Source organism: Anser cygnoides, chromosome 2 (genome assembly GCF_040182565.1).
Source record: "Anser cygnoides isolate HZ-2024a breed goose chromosome 2, Taihu_goose_T2T_genome, whole genome shotgun sequence".
Taxonomy (NCBI): Eukaryota; Metazoa; Chordata; class Aves; order Anseriformes; family Anatidae; genus Anser; species Anser cygnoides.
The window spans coordinates 17836523-17860267 of NC_089874.1; the positions used below are offsets into that span (position 1 = coordinate 17836523).

The 23745-nt window shown below is 39.3% G+C and overlaps 1 protein-coding gene across 3 annotated transcripts in view; it reads right to left on the reverse strand.

The window, feature by feature from the left end:
- Position 1: 1 nt before the first annotated feature.
- ACBD5 (acyl-CoA binding domain containing 5) overlaps positions 2-23745 on the reverse strand; it is a 30360-nt gene continuing 6616 nt past the window's right edge. For 2 of the 3 annotated variants that reach the window (XM_048048473.2, XM_048048472.2), the window contains 10 exons: positions 23387-23498; positions 23224-23256; positions 13393-13530; positions 12194-12394; positions 11363-11469; positions 9070-9346; positions 8058-8257; positions 6359-6409; positions 5956-6065; positions 2-2022 (listed from right to left, as the gene is read on the reverse strand). In XM_048048473.2, coding sequence (XP_047904430.2) covers positions 2010-2022; positions 5956-6065; positions 6359-6409; positions 8058-8257; positions 9070-9346; positions 11363-11469; positions 12194-12394; positions 13393-13530; positions 23224-23256; positions 23387-23498 — 1242 coding nt within the window. In that variant the 3' untranslated portion in view covers positions 2-2009. The remainder of the gene's footprint in view (positions 2023-5955; positions 6066-6358; positions 6410-8057; positions 8258-9069; positions 9347-11362; positions 11470-12193; positions 12395-13392; positions 13531-23223; positions 23257-23386; positions 23499-23745) is intronic. The other variant, XM_048048475.2, reaches the window with a different exon arrangement.

Here is a 23745-nt window from a genome sequence, read left to right on the forward strand (position 1 = left end):
ATTAAATACAAAATATTAAAGGATTGATTTATTGAAACATTAATAAATAACACAGATAACACATGCCTACATTTATTTCAGTGGGAAGTTAACGGTTAAGTACCTTTGGGAATGTCTGTACCATCTCTAAAAGCTGGACACCTACATGTAACATGGTTATCAACTGGGAGAGGCACTCTGCGGTGCTTCATCCTGTCAGAAGACATGCTGCTTTGGGATTTACCAGTTTTGTGTGTTTTTTAAGTGACCTTCAAGCTAGAGCATCCTTCCCGTATAATAATTTCTGTTGTTTTTTTTATTAAATCAATCGCTCTGAGGACTTTAAGCTACAGGCACAATGGCTTCAGGTCACAGTAGAACTTCCCTTCCAGCATAAGATTTGTTCAAACCTGAGTTTTCAGTACATCTCATGCCAAAACTGACCTCTGGCAGATGAAACTTTGCGATCGCTACAGCAGTCTTCAAAGATGTTCTGATCGTTTTATTTCAAAATTCAGCTTTACAAGAAGAAAATCAGAAGAAGGAAAAAAAAAAACTATTAAAGAAAAAAAAGACTTAAAATTATAATTGCCCCAGTAAGACAAACATTAAATTCTGTGGTATTTTTTTTTCTTTTTCTTTTTTTTTTTTTTTTACAGTATAGCTGTAAAAATGCTTTCTGAACTATAAAAAGATTTTCAGGAAGGACAGAAAATAGCTGTCCTTGAGAATGATTTGCAATATTTAGTGCAGATGGAGAATGAAAGTGCATCAATAATATGGTGACGTTTCTGAAGATTCAAATCTTAAGCACAGGTTATGTGATGGCTTATTTCTTTACAGCAAATTAATGTCTTCATTTTCTGTCAAGTTTAATTTTAGTGCACTTCTCTTTCCCAGAAATTTGGACAATTTAGCTACGTATGCATTGATCTATCTACATATGCACAACTCTGGCTGTATCCTGGTTAATAAATATTCCCTTAAAGAAAAAGAATTGGTACCAAAATTAGCTTACAAGTTTTGTTTTGAAAGAAAGTAGAAGGATAAGAGAGAAAAATACCAGAACTAATATTTTTCCTCATGTGAGCGGGGAAGAGTGCACAATAGATGAGGGATAGATAGATCTTTTTTTAATTTGACATAAACTGACAGAAGAAATCTTAAAATGCACAGAGCTTTGTAAAATCTCAGAGATATACTTACAGAGCTGGCTTTCATCTCATTCTGAAGCACCTTGTGCCTCAACTATGTATTTCAGCTAAAACAAACTGTTGTCAACAAGAATACAGTTATCAAAATTAAAAATATAAGGTGCAGCCTTTTTAGATGGATCCCTTGCTTTAGATGGATCACGCTACTTGCAAACTTGTATTTGACAATCCCTCTGTTACTAACGGCTCCAATTTCCAGGACAGATACCAATTCAAAAATCTCCTTTACAATCTTAAAGGATAACTGAAGCATCCCACTTCATTTCTGATCAATTTACAAGGAAATTCATCTCACACTGGTTTAGCAGCAAAAATAACCAGCTGAATTCCTACGAGCTATATTGTATTTTTCCAACAGCTTACAAGGTATTGAATTCATACTTCATTAGTGCTTTCATCTCATAGTACGTAAACCTGTGGAAAAACAGGTAAGGATATTTTGATTGTAACATTATTTCTATATTGAAGTGACAGTTTACGTATTATTAACTTATTCTTTTACAAAGATATTTTGTCCATTATCTGACATCAGCAAGACTAGTAATTACTAAAGGCCCATCCACAAGCAAGTTCCAAAATAATTAATGTTCATGTGGTTTTAAGGATGGAGTTACTGAATTTATTCGTAACCTAGGAGCAGCGAATCATTCAAGTATCAATAATGTTAGTTCTTAAATGTTCAGCTCAAAGGTAGTACAAATATTACTGTGACAGAAGGAACATCATCCCAGATCCTGAGGTTCTGTAAGAATTCAGAATTCCTTCGCTTTCCAGGGCCATCTTCTCCTAGCAGTCTTTAAGCCAAGTCATCAATTCTCAGTTCTGTTTTCTAGAAGAAGACACACGTACGTTAATGTAACATCACGAGAGGATTTTTCATTTATCTAAATATATAAATCAATTAAGGTTACATGTGAATGATTACCAGTGAATGCACCACTGCTTCCAAATACCTGGAAATTTGCCTTCTTGAGTTACAGAACAATCTGCAAGGTGACAGAACTAGCACCACTTACACCAAGGTGTACAAAATACCACTAAGAATTCTCACCTGCAGATGAAATTTATTACTGTTGCCTCCTACAGTACAGAGCATGAGATGAGTTTGTGGTAAAGGAAGATAATAGTGCCTGACCACATCAGTTGTTTGCAATTATGAGCTGTTTTCCAGTGGCTCCAGAAAACATGCCATCAGAATGTTCTAAAATCATGAGCTGAAGCTAAAAACTTCTCAATCATTATTAAAAATGTACTTCTATTTCTGATCTGCTTTTGGAGCGCTTAGCAGTCAGGTTTTCTTTGGTGAGGGCTATGGATGCAAGTACCCAGATTTTCAGCATGAAGTCCCTATAAAGGAGTCAGGGTACAAGGCAGGGTTAGGAGCCAGGCTGACACTTCATAAGAGTCTCAGAGTGAGCTGAGCTGCCCCATTACAGGGGCACGAGCTAGACACAAAACTCGTGCAGGCTGGGGAACGGCTCCTCAGCGCCCGTTCCATGGAACCTGCTCAACTGTGCAGCAGAGGTGTCAGCAGCCATGGCTCCAAGCTCAACGCTGCGTTACCTCACCGGGTAGCAGACTCCTGTTTCTGCTCTATGACGGTGTGTATTGTAAAACCCAACGAGCACAGAGAGGGGCAATGCATGCACAGCGATTGCCTAAAAGCTTACACACCTTCACAGTACAAGCTGAAACTGGCAATGGGACAACAGAGAAGGAATCTTGTTTCGCAATTCCATTTCATCTCTGAGTGTACTGATCACCTTCTGCCAATGGCTAAAGGAGATGAAACTCCCAGATGGAAAGGTGATGCAGGAACAGTCCATAAATTCTGGCTATGGGAACGTTTCTTCAGAAGCAAAGAGAACACAAAGCTGAAGAACACAAATGTCAGTTGCTTCTGTTCCTGAGATTCATGGATTGTATTAAGATGAGATGAACAAGTCAAGGACTGCCTGGAGCTATACTATCTGTGTCTCCCTCAGAGATACTACTGCTGGTAGCCTGTGGTACGAGTCCTGGTGTTAAGAACTCAAATTTTGATAAACTGTAGAGCATTCAGGAAAGAGCCACAAGAACCACCTCAGGTTTGGAAAACAACTTTAAAACGAGATTCCAGTTGCTCCATCCATTAAGTGTAAAGAAGAATTAAAAGGTGGCCTGGTTATAGCAATAAAGTGCCCATGGACACATCAAGGCCTCTTTGTCAAGTAAATAAAGATCTAGAAAGATCCAATGGATGAAAGCTGAAGTTAGACAAATCCAAACTAAAAATCACGTACCATTTGTTCATTCATTTCAGCTCTGAATCACACGGAGCAATGTCTTAGAAAAGCTGGTGGAATGTGTGTTTTTCTAAGAAATGAATTCTGACTGACCCTGTGAACTGACTCAGAAGCAGCTTGCAATTTGTGCTACAGAGGTCAAAAGAGATGATCAAAAAAGGCTTACAGGAACTGCATATTTTATTTTTAAAAAGGAAGAAATGAGAGACAACACATCTCTTCTAAAGCTGTTAGCTAAGCATTAAAGTTCACAGGAACATCACATAAGATCCTAAAAACAACTGTGTTGATTTTAATGAACTTTTTCCTCGCTGCTGAAATTGAAATCTTCATTTATCAGTGCAGAGGACAAGAAAATGCACAGAACTGCCTAAAAGCCTTAATAGTGAAACCTCTGGGTTTATGAGAAAATGCAAATAACATCCCTATTACCAATGGCAGCTCTGAGACAGGGTACCTCCTGGCAGAGCTGGCAGACTGAAGCCCTTGTGGGCATTATATTATTTACCATCCAATGGGCTGGACTTACAGGGTAGTGATCAGTGGCTGTTTAAATCAGTCCTGTTTAACATCTCCATTTATGCGCTGGATGATGGGGCACAGTGTACCCTCAGCAAGTTCGCAGATGACACAAAACTGGGAGGAGTGGCTGACGTGCCAGAGGGTCGTGCTGCTATCCGGAGGGACCTGGACAAATATCTCCTGGCTGGAGGAACGGGCGGACAGGAACCTCGTGAAGCTCATGGAAAAGAGCAAAGTCCTGCACATGGGGAGGAACAGCCCCAGGCACCAGGACATGCTGGGAGACACCCAGCCGGAAAGCAGCTTTGAGCAAAAGGTGGACACCAAGTTGGACAAGAATCAGCAACGTGCCCTGCATGCAGAGAAGGCCGTTGGTGTCCTGGGCTGCATTAGGAGGAGTGTTGCCAGCAGGTCGAAGGGAGGTGATCCTTCCCTTCTACTTCACACTGCCATGGTAAGGCATGGACATACAGGAGAGAACCCCACAAAGATGATGAAGGGACTGGAGGAAAGGCTGAGGGAGCTGGGACTGTCAGCCTAGAGAAGAGAAGGCTCGGCAGATCTCATCACTGTGTGTAAATATCCGAAGGGAGGGTGCAGAGACGACAGAGCCAGGCTCTTTTTAGTGGTGCCCAGTGCCAGGACAAGAGGCAAGGGGCCCAAACTGAAACACAGGAGGGTTCCATCCAAACATCAGAATACACTTTTCACTGTCAGGGTGACCAAGCACTGCCACAGGTTGCCCAGAGGGTATGGAGTCTCCCTCCTTGGAGATATTCAGAAGTGGTCTGGGCACAATTGGATTGTGGCAGGGATTGGACCAGATGATCTCCAGAGGTCTCTCCCAACCTCAACCGTTCTCTGATTCTGTGATTTACCATACAAGAGATAACTAGAGCATTAAAACTTTTAATCATTAAAACGTTACAATTTAAGCTGATTCTAGTAAGATCTACACATATGCAGATTCTCTGCAGACTGACAAGAAAAAACTTGCAAGTAAAAGGTAAGAGCACACAAAGTTGAAGTGAGGTGTGAGGTTTAAGTATGTAGCAACTCGACAACATTCACTTGATATTCTGATGCTTAAAAAGTTGAGAAACAGGTAAGATGAGAGTACAACTGTTCTTCAGCTGAAGGAAGTGAAACAAGACATTACAAAAATACCAGAGCGAGTTGCTAGTAAATGTTAAATAATAGGTGACGGATGAGACTCTAACATATTTGACATTTTTCCTCATGGCACGAGGGAGCTAAAGAGTCTAGGCAAGCAGTGACAATGGCTCAGGAAGATATTGAAAGGGAGAGGGTCAAAGAACGTCATGGAGATAACCTCCAAGTTATCCAGCCATAACTTCTCATGTATACTCACTGAAATTATTTATTCTACACCAGACTTCATGGATTTAACCTAAGTTGCCTTTACTGAGCATACCCCATTGAGAGTCAGATTAACCGATACTTAAACTTACACTGGGAAGTTGTCAAGGGGGACAAAACTATACGTGTCTCTTCCTAGAAGTCCCAGCTAATGCAAGGCACTCCTACTAGCTTCCAGCATTTCTTGCTGAGCATTTGTCTTGGGTTTGTGGGACTAAGACACACACCTTCCTATGATCACCACACCAAGGACTCAACGGTACAATCTGCTTTAGCCTTGTATCTTCAGAGCTATCAGTCACTGACACACAGAATGGAACATTAAGCAAGATGTCCTGAAGCAAAGAACTCAGGCAAACAGGACTTATCAAAGCAATGATCATCTGGCTCCCCGTTTTGATACCGACTTCATGTTTCAGATATACTGTCAAAGACACAGTGCAGGCACATACTCTTGCATTATTCTTATGCCTGAAGGCAGTTTTTAGGTCCTGTCTAAATAACATGATACACTTCATATTGGTCATCAATAGATGAAATAAAGTATATATGACCTATTGAATGCACATCTTTACCTTCGCTTTCTTTGAAGATATACATGCACCAACCACTGGGCAATAAATGGCCATACAACAGCAAAAGCTAAAATACCAGGAGAAATTTCAAAGGGCCACCACGATGGTTTCTAAGGAAAACAGAAGAAATTCCAGTCAGCAATCTGCATGCGCGTATAGAATACCACATGTGTACTTCACCAACACTTCAAATGCTGTAATATCAAGATAGAAAACATTGGTAAGATCAGAAAAAAGATTCACCCAGCAAATAATCTTTTCAGACAGATTATTTTTTATCCCCTAGTCAAGGAAAAGACTACATGAAAAGCACATACTAAGAAAGCTAGATGTAAAATATTCATCTCTTCTTTTCTCACCATTCACACTCTTATTTTACAAAAAGAAACATACAGTATTTTACCTTAGCAGAAGAGTCAGGCTGATAATTTGACTGCAGCGTTGCAGATCTTGCCTTTAAATACAAACAAGGAGTGGTAAGTGCCAAAAAGAAAAGTGCAGTTGTAATATTTCTGCTTCACGAAGTGAGAATATTTAGTTCTTCATCGTGTAAAGGCTTTGCAGCCTGTATATGCAACAGTTTGAGGAACAGTCCTTAATGCCTACAATCCTATCCTGAGAAAGGAAGTTTTCCCTTAACTTTGTTAAAGAGTAGAACCAGCCCCCATGCAACCCACCTTTTACCACTTGGTTTCCAACTTAAACTCTCATGCTTCCATTACACTTTATAGCATTTTTATCACATTTCTGGGAGCTAAAATATGAGTCAGTGTCACTGACTGAACCTCTCTACAGCTTTGCAAAGCCCTCCTGCCCAAGTTGTCATCACTACTTCCTCATCTCTGGTCCAGTCCCAGCAGTTACAACCCAGAGGTGAAATCCCAGCAGCCTAATTTGCGTAATTCTTTACACAGTGGGCTGTATAAAGGCAAAAGCCATTCTTTTAGTGTGCTCTGAGCAATAGGTACAGGCATGTCTAGCAGTGTAAGGAAAGCGATTACTCTTATAGGCAATACAGAGAACGAGAAATACCAGAAATGCTTCAAGCCTTTCCCACATGCTACTGTGTTGCTTTCACAGAAACAAGTCAGCTTTCTAGGCCTTTCTTAATGAATGTGAGTGTGAACCAGAAGGTTCTTGACCCTGTTTCTACTCAGAAAGGGACAGCAAGCACGGCATGAACTGCTGGGGAAAAATCTTTTACTATTTCTTCATATGCTGCTTTGGTCCAAAAAAAAAAAATAATTAGATCTGTATCCAGACATGAGATCCTTGAAGAGCTGTGATGGAACAGAATCATGGTTTTAATAAATCCTTTCTCCCTGGCTGCCTTACATTTGGAGTATGTGCATCCCATAGGATACTGCTTGCACAGCTCTCTGGTTCTCAGGTAGCTTGAAATATATCAGCAAGCCAAACACAAGTATTTTTGATTGCCGATTCAACTATATTCACAGCACATTCTATCCTCCCACTTCCACTATTATGTGCACCACTATTTCCATTGAAGAAGGAAGAAAAAGAAACACTACATCAACAAGTATCTAAACTTGCGTAAGACTTCTTTTGCCTACCTTGTACACATGCTGTGAAACTCCAAGAAAGCTGGATTACTTTGCAGGGGAAGAATGCTATGAAAAATCAGCCTGCTAACTGGATAATGAACTCAGAAGAAGTTCTGCCTGCAAATATTTACCAATCTGGAAAATTAAGGTAATCTCACTTGCTCTGAAAATGCTTTGCGATCTCCTGACAAAGACATATGGGATCGTGCATTACTAACATTAACTATGATCTCTTTAGTGACTGCATAACTTGTATTGATAACTACAGCTGAGATTAGTCGGATAACAGAAATCAGTAAAATAATATATGGTTAATTTCTAAGTTAAAATGCATGCTTTTGTTCACAGGTTCACGAATCCTGAGTTGTGCTCCTGAGAGTAGGAACCAATAACAAATTTTAGGTTGAAAAAAACTACAGAATATAATCGAAATTTCTTTACAGTTTAAGAAAATATTGTTTGACATTTTAATCTGAAAGCATAAAAATATCCAAGGAAATTTAATAAAAAATGTAATCAAAGAACTTCAATGAATACCTGCGATGCTGTAACCGCCTCCAGCATGTGCAGCCTCTGAAGGACATTCTGCATGTCTTCCTGCAGCCGCATCAGCACTACCGCGATCTGTTCATTGAGGCTACCCCTGGGTCCTCTGTCTGATCCCCAGCGCTCTCCATCCCCTCCGCTACCCATCTGTCCACCTTGCGAACCGTCACCTAGCGGCTGAAGTCTGTGCCCTACGTTGAGAGGGGAAAAAACAGATACATAAACCGCAGAATGGGCTACCACCTCTATTGAAATGTTTTTTTGAATGGTTGCTTAATTTTCTTCCATCCAAACTAAGTTCAAAAGCACTGGGAGGTTACTGCAACGTCCTTTGAAAAGTTTCCCTACAGCCTCAGTGTAACAGCATCATTCATTCAACAGCACCAACATTTAGCAAAAACCTATTAACTCACATCCCATTAAGAAAACAAAAGAAAAGAATCTGAAAAGAAAATGAGATCTGCCTTACTATAAAAGGTAGATATGTTTTAAGTTTGGGACAGTCTCCAGTTGGAATACAAAGAACATTGAAACAGAGTGATACCTTTTAACACCTTTCCACAATGCTCCCTGGTTTCAAATGAGACATCGTAGAGGTGTAAATGTATACGCGTTTAAAAAATATATATAACTTGCAAATAAACTCTTCTCATGCATAGATGGGATTTGAAGACTACACTTTTAAGAAGGACATATGCCATAAAAAGCAGCTGGATTTCAAGGTAAGCCAAAACAGAAGCAGCCAATTGACTTATTCAAGATCTCTGTAACACAATAAAATCCTTTTGTAAAGCTTATTATGAATGAAATAAATACTTTGAACACAAAACTGATTGCTACCCACTGGAATTAGGATTTTATTATCTATTTTTACCATGAAGGACAGAGGCACTGTATAGTATGACTGTCTCACTGGATTATGTTGACCGGTGCTTCTTAGGTACCCATGATGTATGGCAGCGATGAAAACAAATAGAAAAAACAAAAGCTGTGTGCACAGTACCTCTGCTCCTTCTGACACCATAGAAATCCGCTTTTTCTCCACTTTTCTTCTCTTTGTGAGGGCCCCCGTTAGTGGCTTGGCCATCTTCTCCTCCACACTTGACTTCACCTTCTTCTTGAACTGCTCCTTCTACATTATTTCCAAGCTGGAGATTCCCAGAAGTCATGCAAACATGCCTTGGAAGATCCGTATTTTCTAACAGAACACTGTGATCTACATCCAAGAAATGGGATGAACGCTTTAAAGATCCTTTAGTTGATGTGATGATCTCCAAGGGCTACAAATTAACATTAGCAAGTAATTAAATTCTGTAAAATATAACAGTTTACTAATAAAGAGACAATCTCTCTTCTTTCTCTTTAAGAAAACAGTTTGCTCTGCATTAAGGCTTTTAACAGGAGCAGTTGTTCTGCTATAGGATGTGCTTGCATTGTCTAAATGTCCTTTTCAGATTGAAAAGGTTGGATATTCATTTGAGGCAAATATTCTCAAAACAGTGATAACACTTGGAATTATTTTAGACATTTTCAACGTACAGTAATTCTCAGTAGTCACTAAAATCAAACCTTTAGAAGACCTCAGAATGTTCCATATTCCCTTGAGGCTTTGCCTCCCAGCCTGTGAAGAGGTATCCTAACTCAGACTGGTGAGCCACGCTGCCAAAGTCACACACTATTAGCAACATTGAGCAGGCAGTATTTACACTTACTGCAAAGAAATCACAGCGTTTATTATGAACCTATTCAAAACTGCTTGAAGACACCCTGTCCTTTTCACAAAAAAAAAGATATAGTATTCTACCAACTTTCTTCCTCAAAATCTGTGGTACTGCAGAAAGACAAAAATAGATGACACACATTGATCAGGTCACAATTACATGTTCTGCAACAGGACTGTCTTAAGGTGGTACAAGCGCCCCTTCTTCAGTGAAAGGACAAGCGTTAGCACAACTACATGTTGAAGCAGACTGGGGACTTCAGCTAGCTGAAAAATAACTCCAGGAAAAAGCCAAAATAGCAAAAAGGAGGGGAAAAGAAACTGCTGCCAAAATCCTGTTTGTCAAGTAGCAGTTCATAAGCTTGTATCACCAGAACTGAAGACAGAGTGTTTGCTACATCTTTTGCAATAAAAAGCTGTATTTGTTTTTTTCAGTGAACCTTTTTTTTAGTTTGAATGACTCCATCTGTAGTTCTTCTTCTATATTTATTTACATCTACCCGACTGTTAATTCGTTTGCAGCTAGAACTTTTCTCATTCAAGTTGGGAAATTCTGACACATACCCACCTACTTCAATTAAAGAGTCTCAAACAAGCTCAAACAACACACAAGACAATTGGGAAATCACCTACATAAAAGACAGCTTGCAGCACTTCTACCAAATCACCCTTTGTCAATATGCTTCATTGTTGGGTAAAATTTTGATTTGCTAAAAGGAACTCTCTAGATCCTCAGGAAAAAGATGGACAAGAAAACGATGCAATATTGCAGTGCTTGCAGGTCTTTCTGATCCCATGCATCATTCACGTATCTCTCCCCAGAACCAGCAAACTAGGTGTTTGAGCACAAAGTCCATGCTTAAACTGGACAGGAAGCATGCTTAAACTTCATAGGAAGGTGATCCAAATCAGGAATTCATCTAAGACCACGGTTAATACAATGAACACTTCAGTGAAAACTAAGCCAGTGCAGTTGGTGCCGAGCTTTTATATGAAAATCAAAGTTGTATATTATGGCTGAAGGGAGTACAAGAGCACCTGGAACTCATCATCATCTCCCACTTCTCTAGACATAGGTCACTTTCTGCTACTGGCCTACAGGCCACCTGCTTAGACTTATTCTTTACTTATTCTAAGAAACAAATGCAGGATTTATCAGGCCAGAAAAAAAAAAAAGAGAACAAAAACCCACACAATTACAAAGATACTTCCTGGCTCTGAGGGATAGCAGGATTCCGATCCCTACATATGTAATGAGACACAAAACTGATCGTGGACACAACCCTTACTTTCTTTGTACTGTTGTTTTTGACAGTTTTTTCTTTGAAGTATTGTTTTTATTACCTTCCCCTCACAAAAATTCACAAAGGGAAAACTTTTGAAACTTTTAATCAGTAGTAACCACGTTGTAAAAGATCAACAAAAACAACAAAAAATGACAGTCCAAATAAGGGAAAAGTATGTGTGAGTTATTTCATTCACCTCTGTATACATCCAAGTTCACCTGACAGCTAGAAACCTACTTTAAAACAGCCATACCACCTTCAAAATATGCCTAGGGATACTAAGCCCTTACCTCTTCTAGTCCAAGTTGCTCCATAGAGTCACAATAAACTTCGCTGTCTGAATCACTGGTTAAGTGCTGAGTTCCAGAGACCTCTTCAGTATTCTCCTCATTTCCACCTGTATGTAAAGGAGGTAAGTACACTTGCTTTGTAAATGTGAGCCAATCGGGCAAAGAGTAAAGCAATGAGTTATGATATCTAGGCAAACTTCAACTCATTCCTCTTTCATCTGCTTTTATCATCTTGAAGTCAGGTTAAGAATAAAGATGTTACATTAATATAGGAATTATACAAAACTTTTGCTAACGGGAAAACCAAACATCATACTTATTTCCACGTTATATGGTGAAAATTTTAACTGTAGTTTGGTCATTCTATTCTCCTTCCTAATCTCAATATAAAGCAGTTTTGCCCGAAGTTATCAATTGGTTTTAGAGTGATAGATTCACACATCAGTTTCAACTGGCATTTATAATATGTTCAGCCTTTGGGAACGACAAATACTGTTATTAGTGATTTTCATTTCATTACAAATTAGATTTCAAATGCCAATAGTCTTTTACATAGATAGCACAATGATTTCAAAATAAAATAATTGTATTTCTGTATGTTTGAGCCTCTCTCTCTCTGTGAATTCACCCCTCTTCTGTAAAAGATCTTCAAAGACAGCCTTATTTAAACTGCTATTAAATTTGATTAATTTTTAATATTCTTTCTTCAAGTTTGTGCAACTGAAAGACACCCCTGCTAGTCTCTGAATCCCAGGATTAAGCATGCAAGAGAAGAAATGTTTTCCAAGAAAAACATATGCAAATTAGAACACAATCTTGCAAGGAGAATACCTTGGTGAGCACTGTTATTAGTTATTTCAGGGCTTGGCTCTGTTTTCTTTATTTCTTCCTCTGTGTTCAAGCCATTCAGGGCAGATTTGGTCTGGATGCCATTCTGCAGATCCGGAATAAAGCCATCCTTGTAACAGCCATTAGCAACAATACTTTCCAAATCCTTTGCAGCTGCTGATTCTGTTTTCACACTCTTATAATCTGTAAAAGAACAGGAAAAGCTTGCAAATAGAAAGCAAGGTACATAATAGCTCAAAACATATTCCTTAAAGTCGCTAACTTTCTAATGTACTAAATGCATAATGTACACACAGAACAAAATACGACAACACCCCTAGATTCACATTCTCCGGGACTGTTCTGTTCAAAACGTACTAATATAAAATTTTAATTTGCATAAACAGAAGATGACATTTAAAACGTAAGTAAGACAATCCACTGTAGGTCCCTCTGATAAATTAAATAATTAGCCTAATGTCCCTGGAGGAAAAAAAAAAAGCTGTTTAGAACTTTAAACGTGTAATTTAATTTGGCTTTCACTTGACATTGGTACTTCTCAAAACTCTTTAAGAACCCCCTAAATAAATGTCATTGCAAGTTCTGTTTTATTTTCTCTGAAGAGAAGAAATGTGATTTTCAATTCTACTGTTACAGCCCATGTAGCCATTCACAGCTCTTACATACAACACTCGCAACAAAAAGGAAAACAATAGGGGGTATCCTTTCAGCTTTTACAAAACACACTAACATACCTTGGTAGCCGAGTCAAAAATATATATGGCATAGCTCACAAATTTGTCCTAGTTCTTAATCTCATAACACAGGTTGAGATGTTGCCATTTCTTACACATGCATTTACAGTTATTTGCATAACATTCTATTGAAGAAGTACAGTGAGAAGTAGAGTTCATGATCCTTTGGCATTTTCTAACACTTACATGGTTAAAAAAAACTTTGGAAGAATCACAGAATGGTTGAGGTTAGAAGGGACCTCTGGAGGCCATCTGGTCCAACCCCCTGCTCAGGGCCACCTAGAGCAAGTTGCCCAGGACCATGTCCAAGCGGCTTTTGAAGATCTCCAAAGAGGGAGACTCCACAGCCTCTCTGGGCAACCTGTGCCAGTACTCAGTCACCTGCACAGTAAAGAAGCACTTCCTGAAGCTTCCAAGAACCATCTGGTCCAAGTGCAGAAAACGTACCTTTCACATTTTGCTGGAGTTCTTTTTCTTCCTCTTCACGAAGCCCTTCTTCTTCTGATTCTGCTCCACTATCGCTACTTTCAGCTTTGCCATTCACAGCCTTTATATTTGGAGTGGAATTCATGACGTTACTCAGGTCTAAGAGAACATTCAAAGAGAAAAAAAAATACATATTTTAAAAGAAACAAACATACAGCCTCCCCTGCCCCCACCCCCCCAAAAAAATCAGGTAATGGTTCTACAAAAGCATTTCCACATTAGAAGACGTACCAAATAATGCCAGCTTTATTTCTGTAAGCTCTTCCTTAATTGTTTTAATGTTTCTCCTTTGTGGCTCACCACAGAATGCCTGACTACTAATGAACAATTCTGAGGAAGCCTACTGGAAACAGACAGCAAGTTACTTTCACTAAAGGCCTCACACCAAGACGTTTATCTGTATTTATGGCACAAATATGGTATAGCCGCAATAACATTTTATCTAGGACTGCGATGGACATTTTCATTTAAATCTAGAAGTCAACATTTTATGGAAGTTCCCTATTGGGCTGAAATGCTTCAAAATTACTCTCAGTGCAAAGGCAAACGTTGAAACATTCTGTTCAGTTCTGCGAGCAACAGGATCCTGTGGAAGGGAAATATAACATCCCATTCATCTTCGCCCCCAGTGATTTAAGCAAACACAAAATGTGGTAATAAAGTTTATAGAGATCTTTATCTAGCAAAGCATGCATGGAAATAAGTGCACTGATTTCAGTGAAAAAGATGATGAAATAAATCAGAGGGCTGGAGCACCTCTCCTATGAAGAAAGGCTGAGAGAGCTGGGGATGTTCAGCCTGGAGAAGAGAAGGCTCTGGGGAGACCTTAGAGCTGCCTTCCAGTACTTAAAGGGGGCTTATAAACAAGATGGAGAGCAACTTTTTCTCGGGCAGATAATGACAGGACAAGGCAGAATGGTTTTAAACTAAAAGATGGGAGATTTAGATTAGATGTCAGGAGGAAATTCTTCACTCAGAGGGTGGTGAGGCACTGGCCCAGGCTGCCCAGAGAAGCTGTGGATGCCCCATCCCTGGAGGTGTTCAAGGCCAGGCTGGATGGGGCTTTGGGCAACCTGGTCTGGTGGGAGGTGTCCCTGTCCATGGCACGGGGTTGGGACTGGATGGGCTTTAAGGTCCCTTCAAACCCAAAACATTCTGTGATTCTTTGAAATATGCGGCTCGTGTTTGCTTGTCTAATTACACACGTATCTAAAAAAGCAAATCTTGACGAAGTAACTGCTAAGGCTTTGTTTTCCATCTCTGTGATCACTCCAAGGATCACAAACAATTTACTCACTGTACAACGTACTGCAAGGCAAAGATTCCTCCAGAAAAAAAAAAAAAAAACAGAGAATTTAAGGGACATTTCTACCACCTTCTGAAAAAAAATACAGCTAAATACATACTGATGATTTAAACCTCGTACATCAGCACAGAGCAATTAAAGTACAAAGCGGACACAGTTAGGAGACACACATTTTACGCACTGACCACAAGGCCAGATTCTGCCTGTTTTAATTGTTACCGTAGCACTCCATTTGCATAATTTTTACATTCCCTTGTCAGAACCTTGAAAGATTAATTCTTACGTTTAGGCTTAACATCAAACAGCAAAATAACACCCAATTATACTGGAGCTGCCCAACCAGCTCTGCTACTTTCCTTGCTGTATGGTAATTTAGGGCTAAGGTTTTTCTACTTGAATCTCGCCATGAAGAAGCAGGCTGCCTTCCCACGTTCCTCTAGTTTCAAAGCTTAGCCATACTGCTTAAAAAAAAAGGCAGAATAACTTTACTTTTTATCCAAACATAATGAGTATGTTAAATATCCTGTTCACCTTAGTCTTACTGTGAAGTAAGGCTTCTGGGGGCACCCTGCATCCCTGTTTTGGATTGATTTAATCCAACCTTTATCTGAAGACTAAAAAATAAGTTTATTTGTCGTGAAAAAAGAACTAGAAAAGCTATTGCCTATTTTGTAGACTGCAAGAATATACGGTCATTTTCTCCTCACTGCAGAGAACATTTGCAAGAAAATGAGTTTCACAGAAGGAAAATCCCAACATATTTACAGTTTGTTTCTCATAAATGTTTCGCTTATTGTGAAACTCAGTTCTACAGGTGTTTTTGTGAGAAGAAACAGTGGGAGAAGGATAATGCAACAGTTATGTCCTTTGAAGCACGAAGAGTAAGCAGAGCCCCAGCCCCCTTGCAATGTGAAGCGGGCACCACCTTTCCCTTTGAAATACAAAGGGGTGGAGGCCGAGACATCCAAGTGCCTTACCCAGCCGTGGGAGTAAACGGGAAAGACAAGACTTGGAGACACATTTAGCTGTAAAGGCAGGCAACTAAAACTGTAAACCTCCTTACCCTACTCGAGATATTGTAAAAAGCCCCAACCATGCCGTAAACATATTTTGTAAGATTTACTTTTTTTCTTTTTGAAGATGTCTTTGAACATGCAAACACATTTTCTCTGTACTCAGTCTCAGCAAGGAGATTATTCACTCGGGAAAACTTCCGAGTGATGCATTGCACATATTTAAATAAATAAGTGGAGAAAAGTATTGGGAATAATGGTACCATGCCATGAACACCCAAATATCTGAAACCCATCAGGATCACACTTCTCCTACACAGTCATTCGTAGCAACAGTGCTCCTTAAGGAGACATGGCTTTGCTGCTGGCTCCGAAGAACACAAGGCATTGTACAGGCATGGCGATGCTGAAATACTGTCCTTGATCTTGTATTTTTCCCCAGGAATACAAAATATTTTTCCTATCCTCACCAAGTCCATCCCCAAATGTTTCTACTGCACAAAACCAGCACCGTTTGCTGCAGTCCCCCTGTTACTCCGAGTACCTGCTATGAAACCAGCAGTGATGACTAACACAGGGTGATAGCATCAAAGCCTAATCCGAGCCAACTAGCAGTGACTTCTCCAATCCTTGGTGGTAAGTTAACAGCTGCTCCCTAGGGAATGTGTCTTTTAATGTGAATACTAAGATTCAAGCGAGCTTTTACATTTCTGTGCTATTTTTATTCCTCTGTTCAGCACAACACAGTATGCTCACACAAGTCATGCAGACTTTCATTCTGTGTAAATACCAGTGACCAGGATGGACGCAATAGCGGATGAAACATATAAAACATTTAACGATGAAAGCATATGCTGGTATTTTAATGATTACTACGTGTATTTGTAAAATGGCTTATCTTTACTATCAGCTCGATAGCAGCAAAATCTGCCACCAAAAGATTATTTACATGAGCTATACTTGTAACGACTTATTTAGGGACCACTTTGCACTGCTATGTTTGTGTCAGTTCCAGCTCTGTCAAAATCTGTGTCAAGTCTCCCAGAGACCTGCATGTACATACGCTATACTAAGTCGTTTTGATAACCAGGTAACTAGAATTGCTTTCTTGCCATCAGAACCTTTCATGCTTGTCACTGATTGAGGTAGGCTCCCGGCTTCAATTCCAAATTTACACAAGTAGGTTTTGCCATTTCCCCTTCACTGAGTTACGCAAATCTCCACCTTCTTTTTGAAACTGATGTATCCTCATACTGTATTACTGCAAGGGGTGATTGCTTGCCATGGGAAAGGAGTATATGCCAGGGTTCATTTATGTTTTAGAAACCCTCCTGCTATTTGTCCTTTCGTTCTGTCTCTCCAGCCAAAAAGTCTTTGAACAGTCTACGAATCAGGAACTACTGACTTGACATCAGAACGGAGGTTATCAGCAGTATTTCAACACCTGGTTCAATATATCAGAGCACAGATATACATCTTTGCTCGGCTACAGCTGCAATGCCTGACATAGCCCATGCTCAGCCTGGATCCCTATGCAAGACTCCACCACCTTCAGGTTTGGGTTCGCTTAAATAACACATTTTAAAATAAATAATGGATATCTGCTAGCCCTGCTTATCTTGACTAAGAAGCACTCAGATGAGCAGTTCAGAGGATAGACTGCTGAGAGTGATGCCTTCTGAAAGTTTCATTTGTTGTTTGTTTGTTTTTTTCCTCCCTGAGGGGAAACAGAAAGGGCAGGAGGTACATGCAAGCATCTGGGAGCAATAAGTTCTTCAGCTAGAAGAGTTTTATACCCCTCATTTCCTTCCATGCTTTCTAGTATACCACACTACAAAGAAAATTTGCAGGGGCCCAGGGTACTCTATAACATCTGTTCTACAACACACGAATGAGCTGCCATCACAAATAAAGAGATTTTAGAAGGGCACACCAAAAAACACACAGAAAAATATAAAATCCCTTAGGTTAACTACCATTGTTTTATCACTTTTAATTTTAAATGCATTAAGATCTTTGAAAAAAGTATTCCCTAAGCACAGAGATCTTGGCAATCAGATTATCTTCTATATATTACTCCTTTTATTTAGTCTTCCTGAACTTTACTATAACAGGGAAAAAAGACTCTCCTTTTTCTTTTTAATATTTTCCAGAAGACTACAGCCATGTTTTTTCCACATTTCTCTCTGCTTATATGCTTCTCAAGCTGTTACATGCAAATAGATGCCACTTTATTTCAAAAGACAAAGTAATCAGCAATAGTCATGTCTTTATTCACAATTTATAAACAGCAAAACAATAATTTGTGGATAAGAACAAGCATGAAGAGCAGCTTCTTAGACATTAATATTAACTTGCAAGAATGGCATTTGGGGTTACTGACTTAGTCATCCTGGACCTTTGCACTTTTTTTTCTGTTCAATATCAACGGAGATCATCTCCATTCTTATCACTGGTAGCTATTCCCCTGAAAATTCACAACATCTTCCACATAAAAATAAGGCTGAGGTTTTTTGGATTGACTTGGATATGTTTCTCTTCTCCCCGCTACCCCACGACTTCTGCCAGTAGAGACAACCTGCCTGGGATTTCCTGAAAGAGATCAGCCCAGCGAGAACAGCAGCTGACCCGCGGGCATTCCCAGCACCAGCAGGTAGTTCCACATAGGCCACCAGACAGCCAGAACACAAGGCCACCAAGCACACGCGGATCAGTTACATGGTGTCTGTGCAGCGAGACCAGTGGATCCGGGCCAGCTTACAGTCAACACCTTAGCAAATGATCACGTGTAAGAATGAACACGAAGAACAGCTGCTTCGTAAGTATTTATAGCAACTCGCAAGAGCCATAAGATCATTCCAGGATCCGGGATGTCTCCATGTCTGGTACTATGTCCCTCAGGAAGAATGAGCAGGGCTTGCTACATTCTCTTCTGTGTGGAAGAGATACAGTCAATATGTGGAACTTGTACTTTGTGTGGAAAGTAAAGAGGAGTTCTATGTACTGGTGTGGTAATATATACAAGTACACAGTTCCTGCCCCAGGAACTGCAACAAAACATGCGCATCACAAAGTCAAAACCCCCCTAAAAGAAACTGAATTACGCTTGAAAGCAACAGAGAAACAAATTGCTGGGTCACCTATAGTCCAGAAACTCTGGTCAATAGTAACATAGTCTTAATCAAAAATTGTTCTGTCTTGTACAAGAAAAAACAAACAGGAAATAAGATTATATGCCCCTGGAACCTACTCCAACCCTACCAACTGAACAGCTTTTTACAGTGCCTCATAGATAACACAGATAGCTTTTCCATGCATCTTTGAGACTATGATTAAAATCATTATTTTTCCAACAGCAAAGTTATGCATAGAACACTAACGCATTCCCAATCGGCACTTTTCTGTGAACAATCAAGATATGACTACCTACATCTGGTATTTACCAGCCTTCCAAACCTCTGGCTACTTTTTCTTCTTTGTAGATCACAGCTGTGAGAAATCTAGACCTTCATTCTCTCATCACACGATTTTAACTGTAAGTCAGATATCTATAATGTGAGACACCAACATTTTACAGAAAGTGGGTACACCTACTAGGTTTTTTTTTTTTTATTATTATTGACAGAACCTGAAGAGCTTTTGACAACTCCTTTTCTCTTTTGCAGTGAGCTGGTCTGAATAGAGGAAAGAGTACAGATCCAACAACCAATTACGCACAAAGACTACTACCGTTGACTCAACCCAGCATGAAACAGAATACAGCCAGGTATGTCTTTGTGTAAGACAATTTCTCTCATCTATCTCTACTTTAAAATAAAAAAAAAAGTTTTATTTTTACATTTTAACATTTGAACATTCTGCTGCTCACCCAGTGCTGATGTGTAATCTCTACTGCTTTGTGTAGGAGTGAAGCTGTTGATATAGTCAAGGTTTTATCTATACTTATGTTCTACTGTAGTTTCCAACTTTGTTAGAGAACACAGGCATAAAACTATCAGTATTAAGTCAAAACCACAAAGTAGGCCCAGATTTGGATTGTAAAGCCTGAAGTATATATTGCAATAGGACAAGCTGCTACTTGTTGGGACTCTCTTCACTGACTTTGGCAGTTTCTGGCCCAGCCCTTAATCCTGCAATAATCCCACCCTGGAACACAACAGAGAATATTCTAGATGCTTCTGAGACTATTAAACTAATGAGACAGCAACAACAATATTTGTAAAATAAGATTCACACTAGCCTCCCTGAACATGAACTATAACCTTCACAGAGTGGTTAAGGTTGGCTGGAGGTCACCTAGTCCAAACCACCTGCTCAAGCAGGGCCACCTACATACAGCAGGTTGTCCAGGTCCACGTCCAGGCAGCTTCTGAATGTCTCCAAAGAAGGAGACTCCACGACCTCTCTGGGCAACCTGATCCAAAGCTTTGTCACCTGCGCAGTAAAGAACTGCTTACCGATATTTAGTTGGAACCTGGATTATAGCTGTTAGGATATCACAGGAAACTGGAAGAGGAGAGAAAGTTTAAAGCTCAGAACTGAGCTTATAAAGCAAACACAGGGTGTTTCACATGAAACCCACACACAAGCAGAAAATCATACCACCAAATGCTTTGATACAAAGCAAAGATGTTGAAAAAGAGATGAAAAGCTCTTTGAATAGGAGTAGTTTCTCTTTTCAAATAGCTGCATTTTCTCAATCTGTAGAAGTACAGTTGGAAAATATACTGCATTTAGAGCTAGAATAAGTGTTTCCAACAAGAAGTAATAATTTAAAACAGACTTTTTTTTTTTAAGTGCCACCCTCCCTCCACCCCCAAGCTTACCTAAATCCTACAGTAACTATTGCCTTTAAAACAGAAGCGTTGGAACGTACTTGCTTGTTCTAGAAGAATGCAGACCTCGGTGAATATTAAAAAAAAAAAAAACCTAGCTCATGTCCAAGCAAATTCTATCTGCCTGCGAAACAGACTAACTTCTGCCACTCACACAAGCTGCTACTGAAGTGGTGCCTTGTATGGGCTCCCAGCACAAAATACTGCTCTGCAATCAGCGCTGCCCAAAACCAGCATATGTGGCAGTACAAGTAGGAGTCCCCTTGCTTCATCAGGGCTTCATCTGGTGGAGTTGCAATACAGCTGGGAGCAAAGGTCTCAGGAGAGAAACACTCAGGATGACAAAAGTTAGAAGTATTATGATGCTGAAACTTTCCTGTCTCCACAGTGCATAACTTGGCATTACTGAAGGCACCTTCTAGTCTTCAGAAAGGTTTACAAAGAGTAGTACTGCTCAGCATAAAGGCGGAAGGTCTTTATTTAGTAGGACTTTAAAAACAGACAAATGCCTTGGTCACAAAATGGAAAGAGTACACAGGAAAATTCTACTGAAGGACTTGTGAACAAATTCCAGTTAGTTCACGCAGCTGTTGAGATGCCTTAGTGCTGGCTTGTCAGGTAGGGCTTTTCCTTGTCCCCTTTGGATTTACTCACATTCAGAATAAAGACAACAACACACACTCTCAAGGAAACATTTGGAAGGATGAGGTGACTTTGAAACTTTTGACGTTTTTCACTCAGTATCAGACGGTTACTGTGCCAATTCTAGCCCACCTTTGGCTTCTTCAGGTGTAACATAACAAGAAAACTGGAATGTCTGTTCAGAAAGTTTCAAATTCATAACTGTATTTTGAAGCTTCTTAGACTTTTTTTAGACATCAGATTTCTTGTTTATTTATTAGCAAGTGCAACAATTTAAAGGATCGCTCTTCTAAAGCAGCAATATCCCAGCTAGGTACAATGACCTGTCCCCACCTTTCCCAATACACCTCCCTCTACTCTTCCAGCAACTGCAAACAAAAGGGTCCTTTCTGTAATACTGCAGTTACCTCTCTTCTGCAGCCCTAAGACAACAGAATTCTTCAAGAACTCTCTCAGCTGTGGCAGAATGAGATGGTGCAGCTTCAAGTTGTGTGGATGAAGCCATACATTTAATATGAGCACTGTAAAAGGCTGTTCACTTGGTAGGGTTGGAGTAGGTTCCAGGGATATATGATCTTAGTTTTATTTCCTGTTTATTTTTTCTTATACAGGGCAAAATGATTTTTGATTAAGGCCACATTGATGAAGCTACACATGCCAGATTTAGTGCAATGCTGTCAGAAGAGGAAAAAGTTGAAATTTGATATTCTATTAGTTTTATTTACACTGCCTTATGCTTAAGTTGAATCTTTAAACTATTCTGATTTCAATAACAGATTTAGGACACTTGTCTTTTAACTTCCGTGATTCTCTGTTTGCCTAGATAAAGTCACTTACTTTTTTTTTAAAAAAAAAAAAAAAAAAAAGCTGCTGCTTTTGACACTGCCTTAGACACCAAGTATAAGTAAATCCTTATTACACAGATCACTGACCTGAATCTACTGATACTCTTACAATCTTGCCTATCAATCCAGCTGTCAGGCAAGCTTGTTAAACCACAGACATGAAGTATGCACAATTTTAGTTGAGAAAGAACTCATGCAGCTTTCAAAATGGCCATTTAAAAACCTCAACCATTACCTTTCCTCAAAATAAATGAAAAACTATTTCTCTCCCTCTGAAACTCAATGCCAAAAGCAAAATCAAGATTGTGTTTGCTTAAGATGGGGAAAAGAGCCACAAACAACAGGCAACTTAACCAGTGATTGCTACTTCTTCAATACATTAACCAAATTCATTTGTGCAATGGTTTGTTCTTTAAAACCGTTACAAGTTTTGATCCCACACATTTCAACAGTTTTATCTGAAATTAAAGCAGTTTTTTACAGCCAAGTCCTACATTACAACCTTATGAAGATACTACCTGTAACATAACTATTATTATCAAAACATTTTCACCAATAGCACTGCTAAAAAAAACATCACCTTGATTTTATGCAGCTATGACACCACCAGGTTTGCCACCTGTCAGAGATGTAAAATGTATAAATGTTTCCTTTGTAACCTTAAGTCTCAGAAAGCTTAATTTGAAAGTTTCCCAAACCTATATTTTGAAGGTATCAGAGAAACCATAATTGCTAAATCCATGGTTTTGACTAGAGAGTTATTTATTTAAAAATTCAGATCAGATGACAGAGTTGGATTACCAGCATCAGCATATAGTTTAACAATAGTTCACAGCTACACCTTTTACACATTTTAAACAGTTGTTCCTTTTATTAACGGAAAGGCAGAAACTAGATTTGGCGAGGGACGGGGCATTTTAAATACTCCCCTTTCTTCAGGAACAGTTTTCCTCCAGCATCTCAGGAAGCATATAGATAAGGATTAAGCATCCGGCTTCCTGGGTCTAACTTTGTTTTGTACCTCAGAATAAAAATAATAAAAAACCAGCCTCGTGAGGTGGCAAACCTAGAAGTTGCAAGCATTAGCAGGGAGTTACTATAGCACCAAAACAATGGAAGAGATGGACTTATACATAATCTGTTATTCCTACCTTCCAAGTATTTAGAGACTTTCTCCATTCGAACTGCCATACGGAGAAGAGAGTGAACAGAAAGATGCAACATTTAGCTTTAAAATCATTTATAGAAAACAACCCCCCCACACAATCCAGACCTGTGATTATTAGTAGTATAAAGGAAGTTATTTGTCCGAACCTGAGGTTAGGTCAGATCCTCTGTTCTTTTTATCTTCTACTATTTCATAGAAGGGGCCTATTACTTGTAGTAATTCTTCAACTTTCTCCGTCATTGGCATACTTTCAAGAATCTGCACAAGTCCAAAATATGAAGTACCTCATGAAACAGCATTTCAATGATTCATTCATTTTAACTGATTTTAGAAACTTTTATTTTAAGCTCAATAACATTGCACCAAGTCTCTTAACACATTATTAAGATTTTTCTTTCATTTTTCAAAAACGGCATGAACCTAATTTACCAGACAAGAACCTTAACTAGCTGTATTAACCTTCTCTGGGTGACAGTAAGAGAGGAGAGCTAATGCACTTGCCACG